This window comes from Mustela putorius, unplaced genomic scaffold (assembly GCF_011764305.1).
Source record: "Mustela putorius furo isolate JIRA1106 unplaced genomic scaffold, ASM1176430v1.1 tig00003962_pilon_pilon_pilon, whole genome shotgun sequence".
NCBI classification, from domain to species: Eukaryota; Metazoa; Chordata; class Mammalia; order Carnivora; family Mustelidae; genus Mustela; species Mustela putorius.
The window spans coordinates 10252509-10269375 of NW_025422106.1; the positions used below are offsets into that span (position 1 = coordinate 10252509).

The 16867-nt window shown below is 49.6% G+C and overlaps 1 protein-coding gene across 5 annotated transcripts in view; it reads left to right on the top strand.

The window, feature by feature from the left end:
• The window catches only part of MSI2 (musashi RNA binding protein 2), a 386294-nt gene that overhangs the window by 5326 nt on the left and 364101 nt on the right, over window positions 1-16867 (top strand). For all 5 annotated transcript variants that reach the window (XM_045070323.1, XM_045070322.1, XM_045070325.1 and 2 more), the window contains exon 5: window positions 552-593. In XM_045070323.1, coding sequence (XP_044926258.1) covers window positions 552-593 — 42 coding nt within the window. The remainder of the gene's footprint in view (window positions 1-551; window positions 594-16867) is intronic.

The following is a 16867-nucleotide window of genomic DNA, read 5'->3' on the forward strand; positions in this document are numbered from 1 at the left end:
CAGAGAGAGGGGAGGAAGCAGGCTCCCAGCTGAGCAGAGGGCCCGATGTGGGGCTCGATCCCAGGACCCTGGGATCATGACCTGAGCCAAAGGCAGAGGCTCTAACCCACTGAGCCACCCAGGAGCCTTTGAAAAAAAATTCTTATGTTTAATTTTTCAGGTTATGATTTTTTTTCAGGGATGATGTCCCCATCTTTTCTCCCACTCATATACTGCAAATTAGATATCGGTACCATTCAGTGTTCAGTATCTGTGGAAGAGAAGCCTTTGCTTAGATAAGGACACGTGAGATCTGATTTATTAAGACCATTGCACATTGAAATACATGGTAGGATGTTTCAGAGACTGGCTTTATTTATTACATTGCGGGAGGGATGAGTAAAGTTTGGATCAAAGTTTAGGGAACTTTTGAGTTGCCTGAGAAGTTACTCAAAGCTGGGTTATAAGCCTGAGAAATGAGTGATTAATAATTAGGTGATTAATCATGATTTTTTTTCTTCCTTGCCTCCAAATACTGGAATTGACTCTTCCTTTCCCATTTCCTTCTCCAGATTGACCCTAAAGTTGCATTTCCTCGTCGGGCGCAACCCAAGGTAAGTAGGAAAATCAGCAATAGGATTTTAGCCCTCAGAGATGGTTGCCAAGGATTTCGAATTTCAAACAGAATACTGGCAATGAAGTGTTGAAACCTGGAGTCTTCAGGTTCCTTTAGGGTGTCAGCACATGACGGTGAGAGTCCAGGCCAGGCCAGGAGCTCCGCGAGATAACTGTGTGCGTCTGCAATTTAGCTCTCCCGAGGTGGGTTCTGAGCCTCCAACAGGGGGCAGGGGCAAGCCTGATCCTTGATGGCAGGACAGAGCTCCGTCTGTTGCAATATTTATGCAAATGTTCTATTTATTTTTTAAGCATTGCCAAGATCCTATCGGGAGAACTTGGACCCTAATTATTTTCCCTGCGACTGTCTTTTGGAGGGTTCTCTTTGAAGGCCCTTACAACTTGGAGTTTATGGAGAGGAGTAGAGTTTGAGTACACAGCCTGTCTTTTCTTGGAAAAACAACTTCGTAGGCCCATGAAGCCCTGAATCGGACAGAGGTGGCAGCGGAAGTCTTGGTTTCAGGTTGGTGGGATCAATCAGGCCACGTTTGAGACCATCTGTGCCGCCTCTGTATGCAAGTGCTGGGGCCTGGGAGAGAAGTTCTGAGTCTATTATAACCTTGGAGGAGTGGTGCTACGAGATTTGCCTGGAGGATTGAGATCGGCCTTCACTTTTTCACAAGTGTGTGGCTAACACAGTTTTCGCTGAGCTTGCCAGCTCTGGGTATGAGAACAGAGCTACCTGGAACCAAAGGTGAAATTTATGGGCTTGACATGTTAAAATCGCACGTTTTAATGATTTTTTTCTTCCCTGTGTAATATGGAGAGGGACACTTTTTCTGTGGCCTGTGGCCTTGGCATTCCTTTAGGGAAGAGGGGAAAAGGTGAAGCTTCCAATTATAGGTCATAAAGGGGAAAGCGCTGTTGCTTTTGCAGAGTCCCTGTATTTCTTCAAGCATAGTCTCCCACAGGTGGAACCTTTTAATTGTGCAAAGGGAGAAATGAAGCACTTTAATGAAGAAAAAGTTGGCTCTTGTGGATGAATTTTGAGAATTTCATGTCTGGAGTCTGCCATGTGATCCATCTCCCCCCCCCCCACGTAATTTTTCTTTTCCTTTTCTTTCGAAGGAAACACAAATCTCTTAAGTAAATAGAGCAGAAATACTTTCTTAAGGCATTTTTCCCCCCTAATGATTAAGCCAATCATAGGAATCAATGAACCAAAGAGGTTACATTATTTCTGTACTGAGCACAAACTTTGGGACTGTTAACTGCGTAAAGGTTGCTTTTCAAACTGTGTGTGATCCTTGACATTTCAGAGGCTTTCCAGAATTAGTAGTATTTCCTGGGTTTGGAAGAATTGCTGTTTCTTCCATAAGTGTGAATCTTCAAATTTCCAGGTTAGTCATTTGATCACCCAGAACTAGGATCAGATTACCCTAAAGGGAAACTGGAAAAATCCCTGACTCGGTCAAACCATGGGTTTGACCTGTTTTCTCTTCCCTCTTGCTGCCCACCCCTCACTCTCCGCCACTTTTTTTTTTTTTTTTTCTTAACCAGGAAGGCTATATTTCATTTTAACATACTCTGGCATTTGGTTTCTCAGTGATGCATTCAACTTGAAAACGAGACAGACTATTTCTCGAACTTGTCGAAGTGTGCACCTCCCCCCACTCCACCCTGGAGTCTGGGATGTTTTAGGTGGATTGTCAGACTTTTAGATGTGAGCAAATATTATACCAGCTGGGGGAGGACATCTTTCTGTGGAGTTCTAGGGGTTGCATAACAATACCTTGCTTTTTATGGCACTCTTTCCCAAGGACTTTCCTATCTGTTATCTCCATCTGCATCTCAGGTCCCGAGACACTGAGCAAACCACCTCTCCTGGCCTCTTTGCTCCTCGGTAAAACACGAGCGATGGGAGTACCCCTCGCAAGGTTGCTGTGAAGAGTGCAAGAGCCCAGGGCGGGGTGAGGAACCCATCCCTCCTCATTGTTGCTGCTACCATTAATTTCCATTGGTTTAATATCCTTATTGTTGTATTCAAGCACCACAGCTTGGGTTCAGATCCTGGCTCTGCCCCTCATTTGCTTTGTGGACGTGGGCAGATCGTTTGTTTTTTTTGGAATTTCATATACCCCATCTTACCAAGTTTTTGTGTGGATTAAATAAATTAATACAAGTAAAGTGCTTAAAAAGAAAAAAAAAAAAGGACCTGGTGCGTGGTAGTACCATATGCATTACCCGCTGTTTTTTACCATGAATTTTGTTAGGCTCTCATACCAATGGCCAGGAGAGGTCTAGTGATCATAATGGTGCTAATTGAGCTTATGTACCAGGCACTGTTGTAGACTTCTTACATATATCAGCTCACCCAGTCTTCCCCTGTGTCTGGGTAAGTGGGCACTAGGATTATGTCCAATTTATAGATGAGAAAGCCAAGGCACACTCGGGCTAAGAAGTGGGGTGTGGCAGCCTAGCTCCAGACCCGGCCCCCCACCTAGTGTGCTGTCCTGTGGCTGGATCCAGTGGTGTCACTTGTCCGTTTGGGCAGAAGACGCAGCTCAGGATGGCGGTTAGGCTTGGAGGAGCAGAACCACAGTGTGTGCAGACTTAGAAGGTCTCTGGTTGGGTGATTGGCCCAGCCCCCGTGATGTCATCCCATGGGGTGACTCGGGTTGGCCATTTGGAGGGGCACCCTTTCACAGAGCTCTGGGTTTGCTCAGCTCCAGGGAAGCGGCTGGGGAATTGGTGAGGTGTGCACTCGTTGGGAGTTGGGGCAGAGTGGGGAGAAAGTGCCTTTCTTGTCAGTGGTTATTTTCCAATAGAATTTGAGCCCGGCCGTGGGGATTTCAGACCGAAGTTGGTGTTGGAGGCCAAACCCTGGCTGGCAGGGGAGTCTAGGAGTTTAAGTCAAGCCTTATTTATTTTTTGTGCATCTCCCTTCAATAAAACTTCTATGTGTGGCTGTGTCGGGGTTCCAGTGCGAGGGGAACTGCGCTCCCTCCTTGGGGGCTGGGTGAGGAGCTTGTAAATGATACGTCAGTGTGGGCTTCGGTTAAAATGCATTTCTCTGCTTTCTGGCTGTCCGTCTTTTACTAGCACTCGCCAGAGAAATATTCGTGGAGGTGTTAAAAACAAGACTAGTGGAAAGAAACTGTAACTTAATACGAAAGCAAAGCCGTGGCACTGAGCAGAGTTCACATTAGTACTGTCATAATATTCTATAATGTATCATATAAATAAAAACCCGTTTTGACCAGAATTTTAATGAGCGACCCGAAAGAAAGGTTTTGAATCCTGCAGTTCATTCATACCCCTTTGCCATGTAAATGTTCACATCTCAAGTGAAGTATAATGGGGCTTTATTAACTAGTCGAGGGGCGACTCTTTGGAGACTAGTGGCCGTTAATTAGCGAAGTACATTTTGATCAGAAGACGATGGGTCCGTTCTCTGTCTTCCTATTTCGCCGGATGATTATTTCATTTTGTTAAATATGTAAGAGTTTCCTCCCCTCTGTCTTTTAAAAAATTAAAGTGGTCGTGCTCTTCTAAAAAGGACGACTTAATTTGAAGCTGTTGGAGGAACGGGCATGATTGGGATCAATCATGTCATATCATTTTGTCAGTCCCTCTGGGCAGAAGCGTTGGCTGCCTTCAAGAGTTTTGCTCAAGCTTGTGGGTTCTTTTCCTCGTGCGGAAAAACCAAGAGGCTGTGGAACCTCTTAGGGCATGGGTGAGTCTGGGTGTAATTCCCCATCTGCCCCAATTATCCTCGGGTGTAACAAAGCCTTCTCTGCTCCTCGGTTGCCATTTTCCTCCTTACATGTTAGGGGCCAGAACTTGATCTGTCGATCGACGGAGATCTCATTTCTTTAGCCTATTTCCAGTTGCCTTCAGCGGCAGCCGGGTGACTGTTGGGCACCCCACGTGAGCCCCTCTGTGCCTCAGTTTCTTCCCGTTCACAACAGGGGTATAGTGCCCAACATGAGGTGGTATTCAGCCTGAATACAGAGCTCTTTGCTGGGAGCCTGACACAAGGGGTTGCCAGCAGGTGTCTGCTGGTATCATTAGTATAGAATGATCTCTCATTACTATGGTTTTTAAGTCATCTCTGCGCCCAGCGGATGGCCTGAGCCTCACCCCAAGATCAAGAGTCATGTGCTCTAGCGAAGGAGCCAGCCAACCGCCCACCGCCCCGGTATCAACTTACCTTTGTGGAATGAGAAAAGTTACAATGGAAAATGACCCAAGAAAAGTCCTGATTGGAAGGTAAGTCCCCTGTGAGCAGGGGGCTGATGATGGCCGGCATCACCAGATGCTGACTTCCGTACCCCGGGTGAATCCAGCCCGCCCTCCTTAGGGCAGAGGCAGCTGAACACACAGGGAAGTGAGGTTTGCAGTTGCAGACCACACAGCTAAGTTATGGCAAAGCTGAGCGAGGGCCAGGGGTTCCTGCTCCTGTCTCACCCGCTGATGAGCTCTGGGGCCTGGAAGGTTCTCTGTTATACACGTATCCATCCAGCTGGGTGCAGCACAGCATGAGCGATTTGCACACGCGCCTCCTGTTTCGGGGGCATGGTTCCAGCCTCTCAAGAGCGGGCAAGGGGTGAGTTTTCAGCATCTGGCCTTCCCCTGCCGCCGTGGGTCGGGTCACTCTAGCGTCGTGCCATCTTGAGTGATCTGCAGCTGTCACCTCACGGGCCACTGTTAGCTGTTCCGCCGGTGGGTTTCTGGTTCCTGGTGAGGACGTGGTGATGTGTCTGCAGCCTCGTCCACAACCGTGAGGACCCTGGGGGATTAGTGGCTTAGCTGCTTTCTTGTTGGGGAGCGAGGCTCCGTCCTGTCCTGCGTCCCCGTCAGCAGCAGGTGTTCACTCAGGAGGAGGGGCATCTCGTCCTACAAATGTCCTTTCTCGAGATTTTTGCCTTTTCTTGCGTGATTTCCTTTCAGCGTGAAGGTCAGTCTGCTGAGAAGCCGGAGCGCCTCTGTTCTGTGTCAGATGTTTTTGGCAGGTGGGTGAGACCCCTCTGCCTCTCCGAGAAGAGAGGAGGCGGGAGGGACTCTCTGAGGAACCAGGGTGCCCCTTGAGGCAGCATCTGTCCTTCCTGTCCTTTTGTATTTTTTAAAACCTGAACGTTCTCTGGCCGGAAGTCCCAGGAACCCAAAAGGGGGATGTAGTTCATTTGTTCGATCTGGTATGTTCATTGAATAAGAGCTTGTTTAATTGTTTTTAATGGCTGACTCTGCACCCACTTTTGGGGGGATTTGGGAACCCCTCGAGGCCCATCCAACAAAATCTGAACTTCTTAGCCAGCCAGTTAGGGTCCTTCAAGATCTGTACAAGGAGTCTCGTCTTCCATCTTACCTCGTGACTCTTCTGCCTTTTGCTGCCTTGAAACTGCACGTTTCCCCCTTCTCTGAAGAGCGACCCTTGTGGGTATCCCCACCTGCGCGGTCCTCTCTCCTCTGGCCCTTGTACGACACACCTGGCTTTCAGAGCCCAACTTGGGTTACCTTTTCCACAGAGCTGTTTCTGCTCTCTCTTTGATGTAGTACTTCTTTCTCTGGATTTCCTTAGTGGTTTCCTTTTTCTTTGGTTATGGCAAACTATAATCATAACAACAGTAATACTAAATTAGCAAAGAATAAGAAATAATACATTTGCAAAAAGTTTCTGATGTACTCATCAGGCACTGTGCTGGGCACGGATGCATTCATTTATTCAGCAGTTTTGAGCACCTACTGTGCGCCAGGGCCTGTGCAAGCTTCTGGGGACAGTGGGGAGAATAAGACCACAAAGTCCTTGCCCTCCTGGGGCTTTCACTCTGCGGGGGGGGTGGGCAGTGTATGAGTAAGTGGCCAAGTACTTGACATGCTGACAGGTGCGCAGCCGCAGTAGGGTGAATGCGAGGGTGGGGGATGGGAACAGGCTGAATCTCCAGTGCACTCTGTGGCCGTTCTCCGTCCTTGGCAATTATTTACCAAGTTTCTGCTTAGCACCAGGAACTGTGCTAGGCACTTTGTTCTGAGTTTTATGGTTCTTTAGGTTCATGCCTTACTGCCTCCACTGGACAATGAATTCCGAGGACACAAGCATGTTTTATTAATTGCAAAAAAAAAAAAACCCCAAACAAACCAAAAAACAAGCCTCAGCTTTTCCTGCTGCTCTTCCGTGTACCATCCGTCTCCGTGCAGGTGGAATGAATGCAAAATGGCCAAGGTGACCTGGTTCTTGTCTTCAGGGGTCTTAGCTTCCGGTTGGAGGGGGAGTGTTACCTGTGGTCCAGGAGAGGATGTGAAAAACACAGCAGAGCTGCAGAAACGGGCTTCAGAGGAAGGAAGAGCTAAGATAGCTTCTTGGAGGAGGTGGTCTTTGCCCTCGATCCTGCGGAACAGGAAGGAGGGAAGAATGGCAGGAATGTGAGGGGCTAGGAGAGGTCAGCGGGCCAGGGCAGCGAAGGGTGTGTGTTGCACGGCACTCGGGGCGGAGGCGTGGAGAGCAGGCTGGAGCCAGGTCGTGTTGCCTTGAATGCCAGGCAAAGCCAACGAGTCTGGCCTTTGTTTTTCATGTGCTGGGGCACCTCTTTTGTGTGTGCATGATCACCGAGATGCCCTGTACAATATTCTGAGCTCTTTTGGATCCATCTGGAAGCCGTGGTCATGGATAAGACTGTGGCTGATGTGGTTTCATGGAGACCCTCCCACTCTGGACTGGTGCCGTCAGCATCACTCATACTGTGCTCTCTCTGGCTGGAGACCCTTATCTAGGAGTGATGTTCTTGGCAGATAACCACCCCTGCTCTTTGGGGTGTGTGGCAACTGCAGAGAGAGAACTGTGTTTTTCTCTTGCTTCCATCCCCTCCCTTGCTCTGTGCTTTACCTCTTAACTAGGGGCCATGATATAGACAAAAGCCCAGAGTTCTATACTCTGTCCTTGCCTAAGCCGTGATCTTGACCTTGCTGTGTGTAGACAATGAGATGTCATTTCTTGGTGTGGAAATCACAGTTTTCTGTTTATTGCCAGGCTGTGTACCCGATGGCTCAGAGCGGCCTGAGTTGTGACATCGAAGTGGCTTGGGGTCACATTTCGCTTGGTGTGGCTCCCTGGTGTGATTTTGGAACCATGAGCTGTGCCTACCGCATGATATGAGAGGTGTGAGCACGTGTGGTCTTGGGACTGAGACCTCGTGGTGCACGGTAGGGGCAGCAGGCTCTAGTTCGGTTGGTCCTACTGGGGCGCATGTCCCATTGGGCCCCACGTGTATAACAAGATACCTCTGTTCTCTCTCTCTTTCGAGGGTAGATAACATCAAGTGCCCAGTGATCTGGGAAGTTATTCTCAGGGTGTGTGTCTGCCTGCTACACTTCTTTATTTTATTTTGAGACCTTCAGTGATGAAGAATCCTGGCCCAAAATAATGGCTGTTATTTGTTGTGAGTTGGTATGTTGGAGGCAGTGTGCTAATAAGCTTTGTAAGCTTCATTTCCTTCAATTTCATCCTGACATGGTCCTTTGCCGTGCCTCGTGTTCTCTCCACCTCGCAGAATGGTAAACTAAGGTCCAGGGAGGGTAAGTAGCTTTCCTGGGGCTGCACTTCTTGGAAGGGTCAGTGTAGGCCTTTGGACCAAAGTCTGTCTGAATTCTAAGACCTTGCTCTCTTAACCTCGAAGCCCTGCTGAACCCAACCTCAGTGGGTAGATTTTAGGTTTGTGAGCTTTGCCCGACGGCTGTAAAGTGCTCAGGCTGAGGAATAGGAATGGATTTTGGTGTAGTCGGGCCGGGAAACTTCAGGTTAGTTTCTGTTGCTTGCTTTGTAAGAACCTTTTCGGCGTAGTCAAACGCCACTTCCCCACTAAGGAGTTGTGGATGAATCGCTTAATGGTGTCGTGCCTCTATTTCTTCACCTGTGAAATGGGGCTTTTCACAGTACCTCCGTCCTAGATTTGTCCAGGAGATTACATGGGTTAATGCACATGAAGGGCCTAGGGTGACCCAGTGTAAGCATTGGTTGTCTGTCTGTTACTGTTCCCAAGGATGGCGCTGGCTAGATCACATGAGGGCCTTACCTAACGCCTGCGGGTACTGTTGTCCTTTCTCGGGGTGACGTATAGGATAGCACGTTGAGATTTGGGAAATGGTCTGGTCTGAGAATTGGCTGCGTCTGCTCCCAGGGCCCTGGCTCTCGAGGGGGGAGATAGCTTGCATCCTTCATCGTGGGGCTGCTTTGGTGGGCATGGAGAATGCATTTCCTTTTCTGTATCTGATGGCTGTTTTTGCTGCCTTTGAGAGTGAAGTCCTGGGGCGCGGCTAGGGGACAGCTAAGGCACCGCTGTGTGAGAGGTCTCTCCATGAGCCTTCTCTCTCCCAGGCCCGGTCTTTATCTGCCTGGGGGTAGTTCCACCAATGACTGATCTGAAAGCATCACATTCATTTATTTGTCACTGACTGTGACAGGCAAGTTAATGCTAATGGATCTTTTTTTAGCCTGTTGTCTGGGATGAGTTTCTCCCAAATGTCCTGAAATCTAAGGCATTAGGGGAATGTGTAACTTGTATGGCAAGGGAGGATTTAAGAGATAAATAGGGTTTTGTGTGCAAGGGTCTTAAATTTAGGTTAGGGGTGAGCGCAGCCAAGGAGGGGATGTTGGGGCCAGCCCAGAATCTTCTTTTTAAGAAATCCATTCGGAGCTCTCAATTGCTGTTTCTGTTTCAATTATGTGACAATTTCAAGGGTTTAGAAAAATCTAATAAAATGGTCTTGATGATGCATTCTGGGGAGAGAGTGCTTTAGAACATCCAGGAGAATAAATTTCTTGGGGTCAAGAGATTCTCATTCTTGCCACCTTGGGCCGTCTTTTGTCGGGGGGTTTTTACATTTTTATTGTTTTGAAGGGCAGAAAACGGTATTGGAATGTATTCAGGGCTTCATCCATATCCTCCAGCGAAATGAATTATTCTCTTTGGGCAGTTGCAGGTAGACGGGCCACAGCGATCACTAGCTCTTTCTTTTTTCCTTTTCTTTTCTTTCTTTCCTTTTTCTTTTTAACTGCCATGTTGTAAATGACTTTCAGAGCATGGTTTGTGTGTGTAGTGATTTTGAATAAAGCAGCCACAGAGTAAAAACTTGGAGGGGCGAGCAGAGAGGGCTTCTGGAAGTTTTTTCTCTTCTCCAGTCAAAGCTTTTGATAGTTTCCCAAGGAACAGAAGTTTACAATGGAAGCCGGCTTTGGGCTGCCCGCGGGAACAGCGTGCAGAAAGACCTAGTGTAGCAAAACCCGATGCTGAGTGACATTAATGAGATGACCGCTCTGGTAGGAGGGAGGCAAGGAACCAGCAAAGCAGCAGTTCCCATGACTGGCTCTCTGCTGAATGTGTCTCCTTCTGCATGCTTGCGTGGGCTTCTGTGTGTGTGTGTACACACGCACGTGCATGTGCACACGCTCTGCTTCCCAGGGACCTGCAATGAAAGTTGGAGCACCAAACCCTGCTCTGTTGGCTGCGATATTCTCCATCCTAGAGAGGCCATGTGTGGCGGGTTCTCAAATTCCACCTACTGAAAAGTAAAGTTTTAAACCTGGGAGGCATTTTGCTTTACCCCTTCCGGGTACCTGCAGGAGCCTGGGTGGGCGGATGGGGAGGCTGTCATCACAGTGCTGGGCGAGCTCTTGGGAACACCAAAGCCAAGAGGGTGAGGAGTCAGTATTGTCGCCCTGGAAATGGATTCCAGGGAGGCAGGAGGAGAAAACCTGTTCACTTAAAATGTTTCTTTCTTTCTCTTTTTAAAGCCCTACCCTGATAACATTTCATATTGGTGGTAGAAATGGAACATTGCAGCTACTACTTCTTAAATATTTCAGTGCCCTGGAGTGCATTCTGTATTTTCATGTTGCTCTTGGGCAAGACATTCCAGTTCCTCAAGAAAGCAGCCACATTTCAGGTAGATGAGCTGGCCAGGAGGTGAGGAACCTGCTGTTGCTGCCTTCCCAGCAGGACCTTGGGATCCTCAGTCTGCTGTCGCCTATTCCAGGAATGAACCTGCTGTCCTCTGCCTCTTTCCTCGGCATGGCACTGGAGTAAGCATCCTGAGTGTCCCAAACAGTCCTGGGCAAGGGTTTGAAAAACTGCTGTGAGATCTTAAGCAAAAAAGCTCGAGGGAGCCTGGAGTGGGGAGGGGTGCATGGAAATAGTGTATTTATTGATGGTTCCCCAGTTTATTTTTTTAATCCCTTCAATTCTGTTCCCTCTGGGATCTCTCTCAAGTGTGTCCTTTTTGTAGTTAAGGGCAAACAAACAAACAAGAATGTTTAAACTTACACACATAATGCTTAATAAAAACTAGCTAGTAGGTTCACCTTCTCTTCCACTCAGGGAGAAAGGATCGAATTGGGGTTGCTTGAGCCTGGGCAGAAACTGGGCTGTGAATCTCCACAAGACTGTTATATGTGTATGTTTCCTCTTCTGTTTTCAAAGCGGATAATTGGTTTTAGTAAGAACTTCTGACTTGATTAGGGGACCCTTAGGAAATTAAAGTGTGTTTGAATTTCACAAGTATAATTTTAATTATACAAATTTTGCATTTTCCACAAGGGAGCTAGGTTCAGAACTTGTTTTCCTATACTAATAGGGGTAGTAAAGCTGATTATGGCAGAATGCCTCACTTAAATCGCTTTGAAAATAAAAATCCACGGATTGGATCATTGTTTTTCCTTGCAGAACCCGACATTCAGGTTCATGTCCACACGCGTTCCCATATCCTTGTTAAAAGAGATTTTTCAGTGGATCCACAGAAGTGGAGAACTGAGTGACATAGTTCCGGGGGGAGGGGTACCTCATTATGAATTTTTCTGCTGCACTTGCTGAAAGAATTCAATTAAAGTGCTTTTGAGCCCAAGTCCTGCCTGGGCAGCTTGTGTTTGGCACGCTGCCACATTGGCATGTTGTGATTGCCTTTATCACCCTATCACCCTGTTTGCTCAGAGCCTGTGCATTCACAGCATTTTAGCTCTTCTCGCTGCCCCTCTCCAGCAGGACCCCAGTGGATTAGAGCAGAACGCACCGTGGAAACAGTCACCTGAGTTCTTCCCCAGGCTGCAGAGACATGATGAAGAGGGGATGAGCAGACCGCGCCCCCCCCCCCCCACAACCCCCGGGCATCCAGGAGAAGGGCTGACTGTGTTAATGGGGAATGGCCGTTTCTCAGGGCCATTCAGACAAAACCCCCGCATGTGTCAGGGAAATGCTTTGAGGTTGGAACTCAAGCATCCTCCAACGTCTCCCCCTGTGCAGGGGCTTTCAAAGCTGCCTAGAGGCCAGCTCCTTGGTCTTCCTGGGCTCTCGTCTCAGCTTTTCACAGGAGAGCTTGAGCAGAACAATGGTTCACTGAAGAGAAATCCTGGACACAGCTTGTGGGAGAGGTGGCGTCATCTAGGTCAGGGCCTGAGAATGGGAAAAATAAAGCTCCGACGGTAGACCTGAGCCCACCCCACGGTTAATCAGCCACTTCATTTTTCTTTTTCTTTTAAAGATTTTATTTATTTATTTGAGAGAGAATGCGTGAGAGAGATCATGAGAGAGGAGAAGGTCAGAGGGAGAAGCAGACTCCCCAAGGAGCTGGGAGCCCGAGGCGGGACTCGATCCTGGAAGTTCGGGATCATGACCTGAGCCGAAGGCAGTCACTTAACCAACTGAGCCACCCAGACGCCCGCCACTTCATTTTTCTTACTCCTTTCTCTTGCACTGGTGTCGCTCGGTGTTGAAGGGCCTGGACTCTGAAGCAGGCTGAGTTTGAATCCTTGCTCTGTCACTTCCCAGTTGTGTGACCTTGAGCAAGTCACCAGAACATTCCACGCCTTCGTTTTGTTGTCAGCGAAATGGATGCAAGAAACGGATCTCCTTCCTGGGGTGGTTGTGAGGGTTCCATGAGCTGACAGAGAAAGTGCCGCTGTCTGGCACGTAGTAGGCGCTTTGGGTGTGTAAGTTACACTATTGTGAAGAAGAGTCAGGCAACATGCTGACCACCGTCTGCCTTGCTTGGTAGCTGGGAAATGGTTCAGTGACGCGCTCTCCCGCCTTACATACTTTTTTTCCTTCAGCAGTTGAGGAATTCAGAAGAGCATACGTGTGCATATGTGTGCGTGTGAGAGAGAGAATGCATGTGATTGGGTGGAATCACGGTGTAATTCAGGTTCAGAGGCGTCCCATGCCATCCCATCACCCATGAGGCGTGTAGTTTGGCACGCACCTGGCCCCGGGGCTCCAGCCTCTCGAGTGAATTTGTGCTGCTGTTCACCTGGTGACCTTGGGAGAGTGTCTAAACTTTTCCAGGCTTCAATTCTGTACCTGGAAGCTGGGGCTAACGGAGTTGTGGGATGAGATGAGACCCTGTCACTCAAGCACCCAGCGTGTGGTTGGCACTTAGAACACATGAACTCCTTCCTCGACACGGAAGGGGGTTCCTTTCTTGTGGGTTTTTTTGTTGTTGTTGTTGTTTTCTTTTGTTATGTTTTTGTGGTATCTTGGAAAGTGAGGAAGATAAAAAGAACTCTATTTGCTCTTCCTGGAGATTCTGGAATTAGTGGCTGAGTCCCTGATAAGCTGACTGTAAGAGGGGGTGCTCTTATCCTTAATCTACATGCAAAAGGTCTGTCTTAGGGATTTTGTTTCACAAAACCTGAATTTTCCAGCTGTGGGGAAATGATTTTGTTTGGTCAGGAACCTTAGATGGTGTCCACAAGCCTTGGAAGGTGGCTTTTTTGTTCCTTTGACACTTGGTGGTAACCGGAAGGACAGGGCAGTGTGGTTAAAGAGGTGTGGGGGTCACTTGGATTTCTGACCTGGACTGAGGGCAGTGGGAGGGAGGGAGAAAGTCGGGGTGGGGGGTGGTATCTTTTCACAGAACCGTTTCCTTGGGGACACAGACCAGGAGTAGGGTCTTGCTTTATAGCACCAGCGCTCCAGGAAATGCCCCCTGTGCCTGGCCATCAGCCTGGTGAACCCTGACCCTCTGATCAACTGGGCTGGGAAAGCCCCCCGAGGTCTTAAGGCATCTATAGTCTGTGTGTCCAGATCTCAGTGCTCATTTTCCGGATCAGGCCCCTCCACTTCATGCCCATCAGGTGGAATTTTCTGGATGTTTCCGGGAATGAGGAGCAAGACGATGGTTATGAGTGGACGCTAGGCCGGGAATGGGGTTGTGTGAATGTGAGTGTGTGGAGGATGGAAGGGGGTGGCCGGGAGGAGGGGAAGAGTGGAAGATTACACTGACTAATTATAGGGAAAAAGCCATATTTGCTGCTCCATTAAGTGATCGCTAGGCTATGAAGCAGTTTATTGTAATGAATGCAGAAACAGCAAATAAGTGTTAAGTTTGGAGTGGAGGGTCTCCAGGCACCCCTGCCCCCTCTGCTGCTCTCTGTTCACTGCCCCCCCCCCTTCATTATCCTTGGAGGTGAACAGTCTTGGGAGACACCTTCCTCTGAAGGATCGAGGTGGAGACTTGGACCAGGTTTCTGCTGCCTGGTTTTGTCAGACGAGGAGGATGCCTTGCCCGATCTCCGAAGAATCTTGTGCTGGGCTTTTTGTGTTTTCCGAGGATGCAGGAGGAAGGCCAGACCCTTGCCGTCATTGCTATTCTCGCCACAGCCGTTTTAATTTCAGCTCATGAAAGCGGCAGGTTACACGTCCAAGTCCATCGAGCTACAGGCCGTGTGGAGTTGTGATTGCTTTCCTTGATGGTTTCTTGTTCAAATCAGCGGTGCTCTTAATTTTCCAGATGAAGTAAAAAGAAAATTGGAGACTCCCCTCCCGCCCTGTGTCTCTGAATCCAGGCTTTTCTGAGCATGACTCTGATTTGGAGGGTTAATATTAATTAGGAGCCAGTTCAGACCTCGCTTGCTTGATGAGGGGAGCTGAGGCCGTGGTGACAAGGGTAGCAGCTCCTTTCCGCAGGCGCCTGCTCCTTGTGGAAGTTTCTGGATTTAAAAGCCAAAGGGGTAAATACAGAGAAAGGCCATGAGGGGCTGCCCCTAGAGAACCGGGACAGACCCTCCCTGGCCTTCAGGGAGGCGCTGGATGGATGGGCCTGCAAAGGCATCTGGGGCCCGAGGAAGTTCTGCCTCCGTCTACCCACTCCCTCTCGCCGGCAGCTGGGGCCTTGACCAGATGGTTTTTGCTGCTCTCTGCCTCAGTTTCCTTACCCGCAGGTGCGTTTTTTTGGCTTTCAAAAAGAGGCAACGACTCATGTCTGTAGTTTCCAAATTGGATGACCCTCGGCTTTCTCTGAGGTTGTCCCCTGTTCGGTGCCAGGTCACAGGGAGGCTCTTAGTGTGGTCAGAAGCTCAAGATCTCTGCTTCCCAACCTTTCCCAGGGCTGACTGGGTCTTTAGAGGGTGGGTGATGCCAGGGACAAGGACACAGACAGCCGGCGAGCTCTGCTGTACAGTTAGGAGACAGGAGACCTAGAGAGGAAATGACCTGCTCTCCTTAGGTTGGATCACGTTAGGGATCCTTCTTCTTTGGCCTGTGGGTTTGGGTTGGTTCTCTTTCTGAAGGGGTGCTTGGGGCCGGAGGAAGGATGGCTGACTGGGTGTGAATGTTCCAACTGTGGTAGGAGAGACCTGACTTCTCGTCCTCAGCTTGATGCCGAATAGCTGAATGTGACCTCGTACCAGTTGTCTTGCCACTCTCTGCCTCAGTTTCTCCATCTGTGGCCTGAAGAAGAATGAGGGAATATATGGTGGGAAACAGCAGTACTGAGGGTTTAAGAGAACGGGCTCAGGAGGCAGCATTAGGGTTTTGTTTCTAACCTAATGATTTTTTTTAGCTGGGCGACCTCAGGAAGTTCGCCTAACTTTGCTAGTCCTCAGTTTTCTGACCTGTAAAGGGGGAATAGGATACTACTATGTACCTGACAGGGTTGTTGCAAGGACTGTGTGCCACAGTGTTCAGACAGCGCTTAGCACCACGCATGAAAGGGTGTTAGTTCTTTCTCTGTGGGAGCTGCTCTCACAACTACGTAGGGATCTGGCCAAAGATTTCTGAGACAGGAAGGTGTGGAGCAGAAGGGCCACAGCAAGAAAACAGTTGGGCTGTGAAGGTTGGCTTTCTGATCTGGATGGAGCCTCCCACAGAGGCAGATTTGTGCTCAGAGAAGCAAGGCCCCCCTGCACTGCCTGGGGCCGTGGGTACTGGAGGGCCTGTGATCAGCCCCAGAGCCCGGCAGGGTGAAGGGACATCTGGAGTTGGCTGGCCTGCTGTCCACTGCTAGAGTCACCTGACTGCGCTGTGGGCATGGGGATCGGGGCCGCCCTCGCCTAGCGTCTTAGTGCCCCAGCATCAGGAGAAGGAGGAGGGGGAGAAGTGGAGGGGAACCGATGGCCGAGGGATGTGAAGACCCACGTTCGTTTCTGGAAACCCACGTCTGGTACTGTCTGAAATACAGAAGCTTTGTGTGACGGAGGCAGGACTGATCAAAGGCCATTTGCAATTTCAGAATGTTCTGGAGTGTGTTTGGCAGACGGAGTTCCGTGTTCAGATGGCTTCCGCTCCCACGGTACTCCCCCACTTTGGTGGGGCGATGCTGAGTCGGCAGCTGTGCCTCCCTCTCAGGGCTGTGTGTGTGTCAGGGGTGCCGGAGTGGGGGTGGGTCTGGGCCCGGGGCAGCCAGGTCCCCTCAGAGGGCAGGCCTGAGTAGGTTTTGAAGATGGGGAAATCCTGGGAGGTGTCATTAGACTATTAATACTACTTCCTTGAAGGGAGGGTGGAAAGAGGGACTGTGTGGAGAGCATCTTGTGGGTTCAGGAGAAAAGGATATGCTTGCTCATGACGCAGGCCAGGTATTGGCCAGACAGAGTTGCTTGGGGGCGCCCTCAGGCCCTGAGGATTCAGAGCCGAAGACGTTGTAGAAGGTGGCCTTGCCCTCTGGCTGCTCGCAGAGAGGCAGGTGTAGAAACAAGGCCGTGTGCTAGTGTGTGGATGGCAGCCGTGTGTGTCTGCCACACACAGGGGACACAGCGGAGGGAGCAGGCAGGGCAGGCCTCACGGAGGAGTTCCCCCGTGAGCTGAATCTTGAAAGCAGGAAGAGCCTCCGGGCGAGGAACCTGTGGGAGCAGTTAGGAAGCCTGGCCTTTGGGGGTGTGTGTGCCAGATTGTTCCCCACAGGCCAGAGCATAGTGTGCAGAGGAGGGTGGCCTGAGGGAGCGATTCACCACCACGCAGCAAATGTCTGCCCTGTCCTGAGCCAGGCCCCGGAGCTGGGGAGTGGGGTCCAGCCA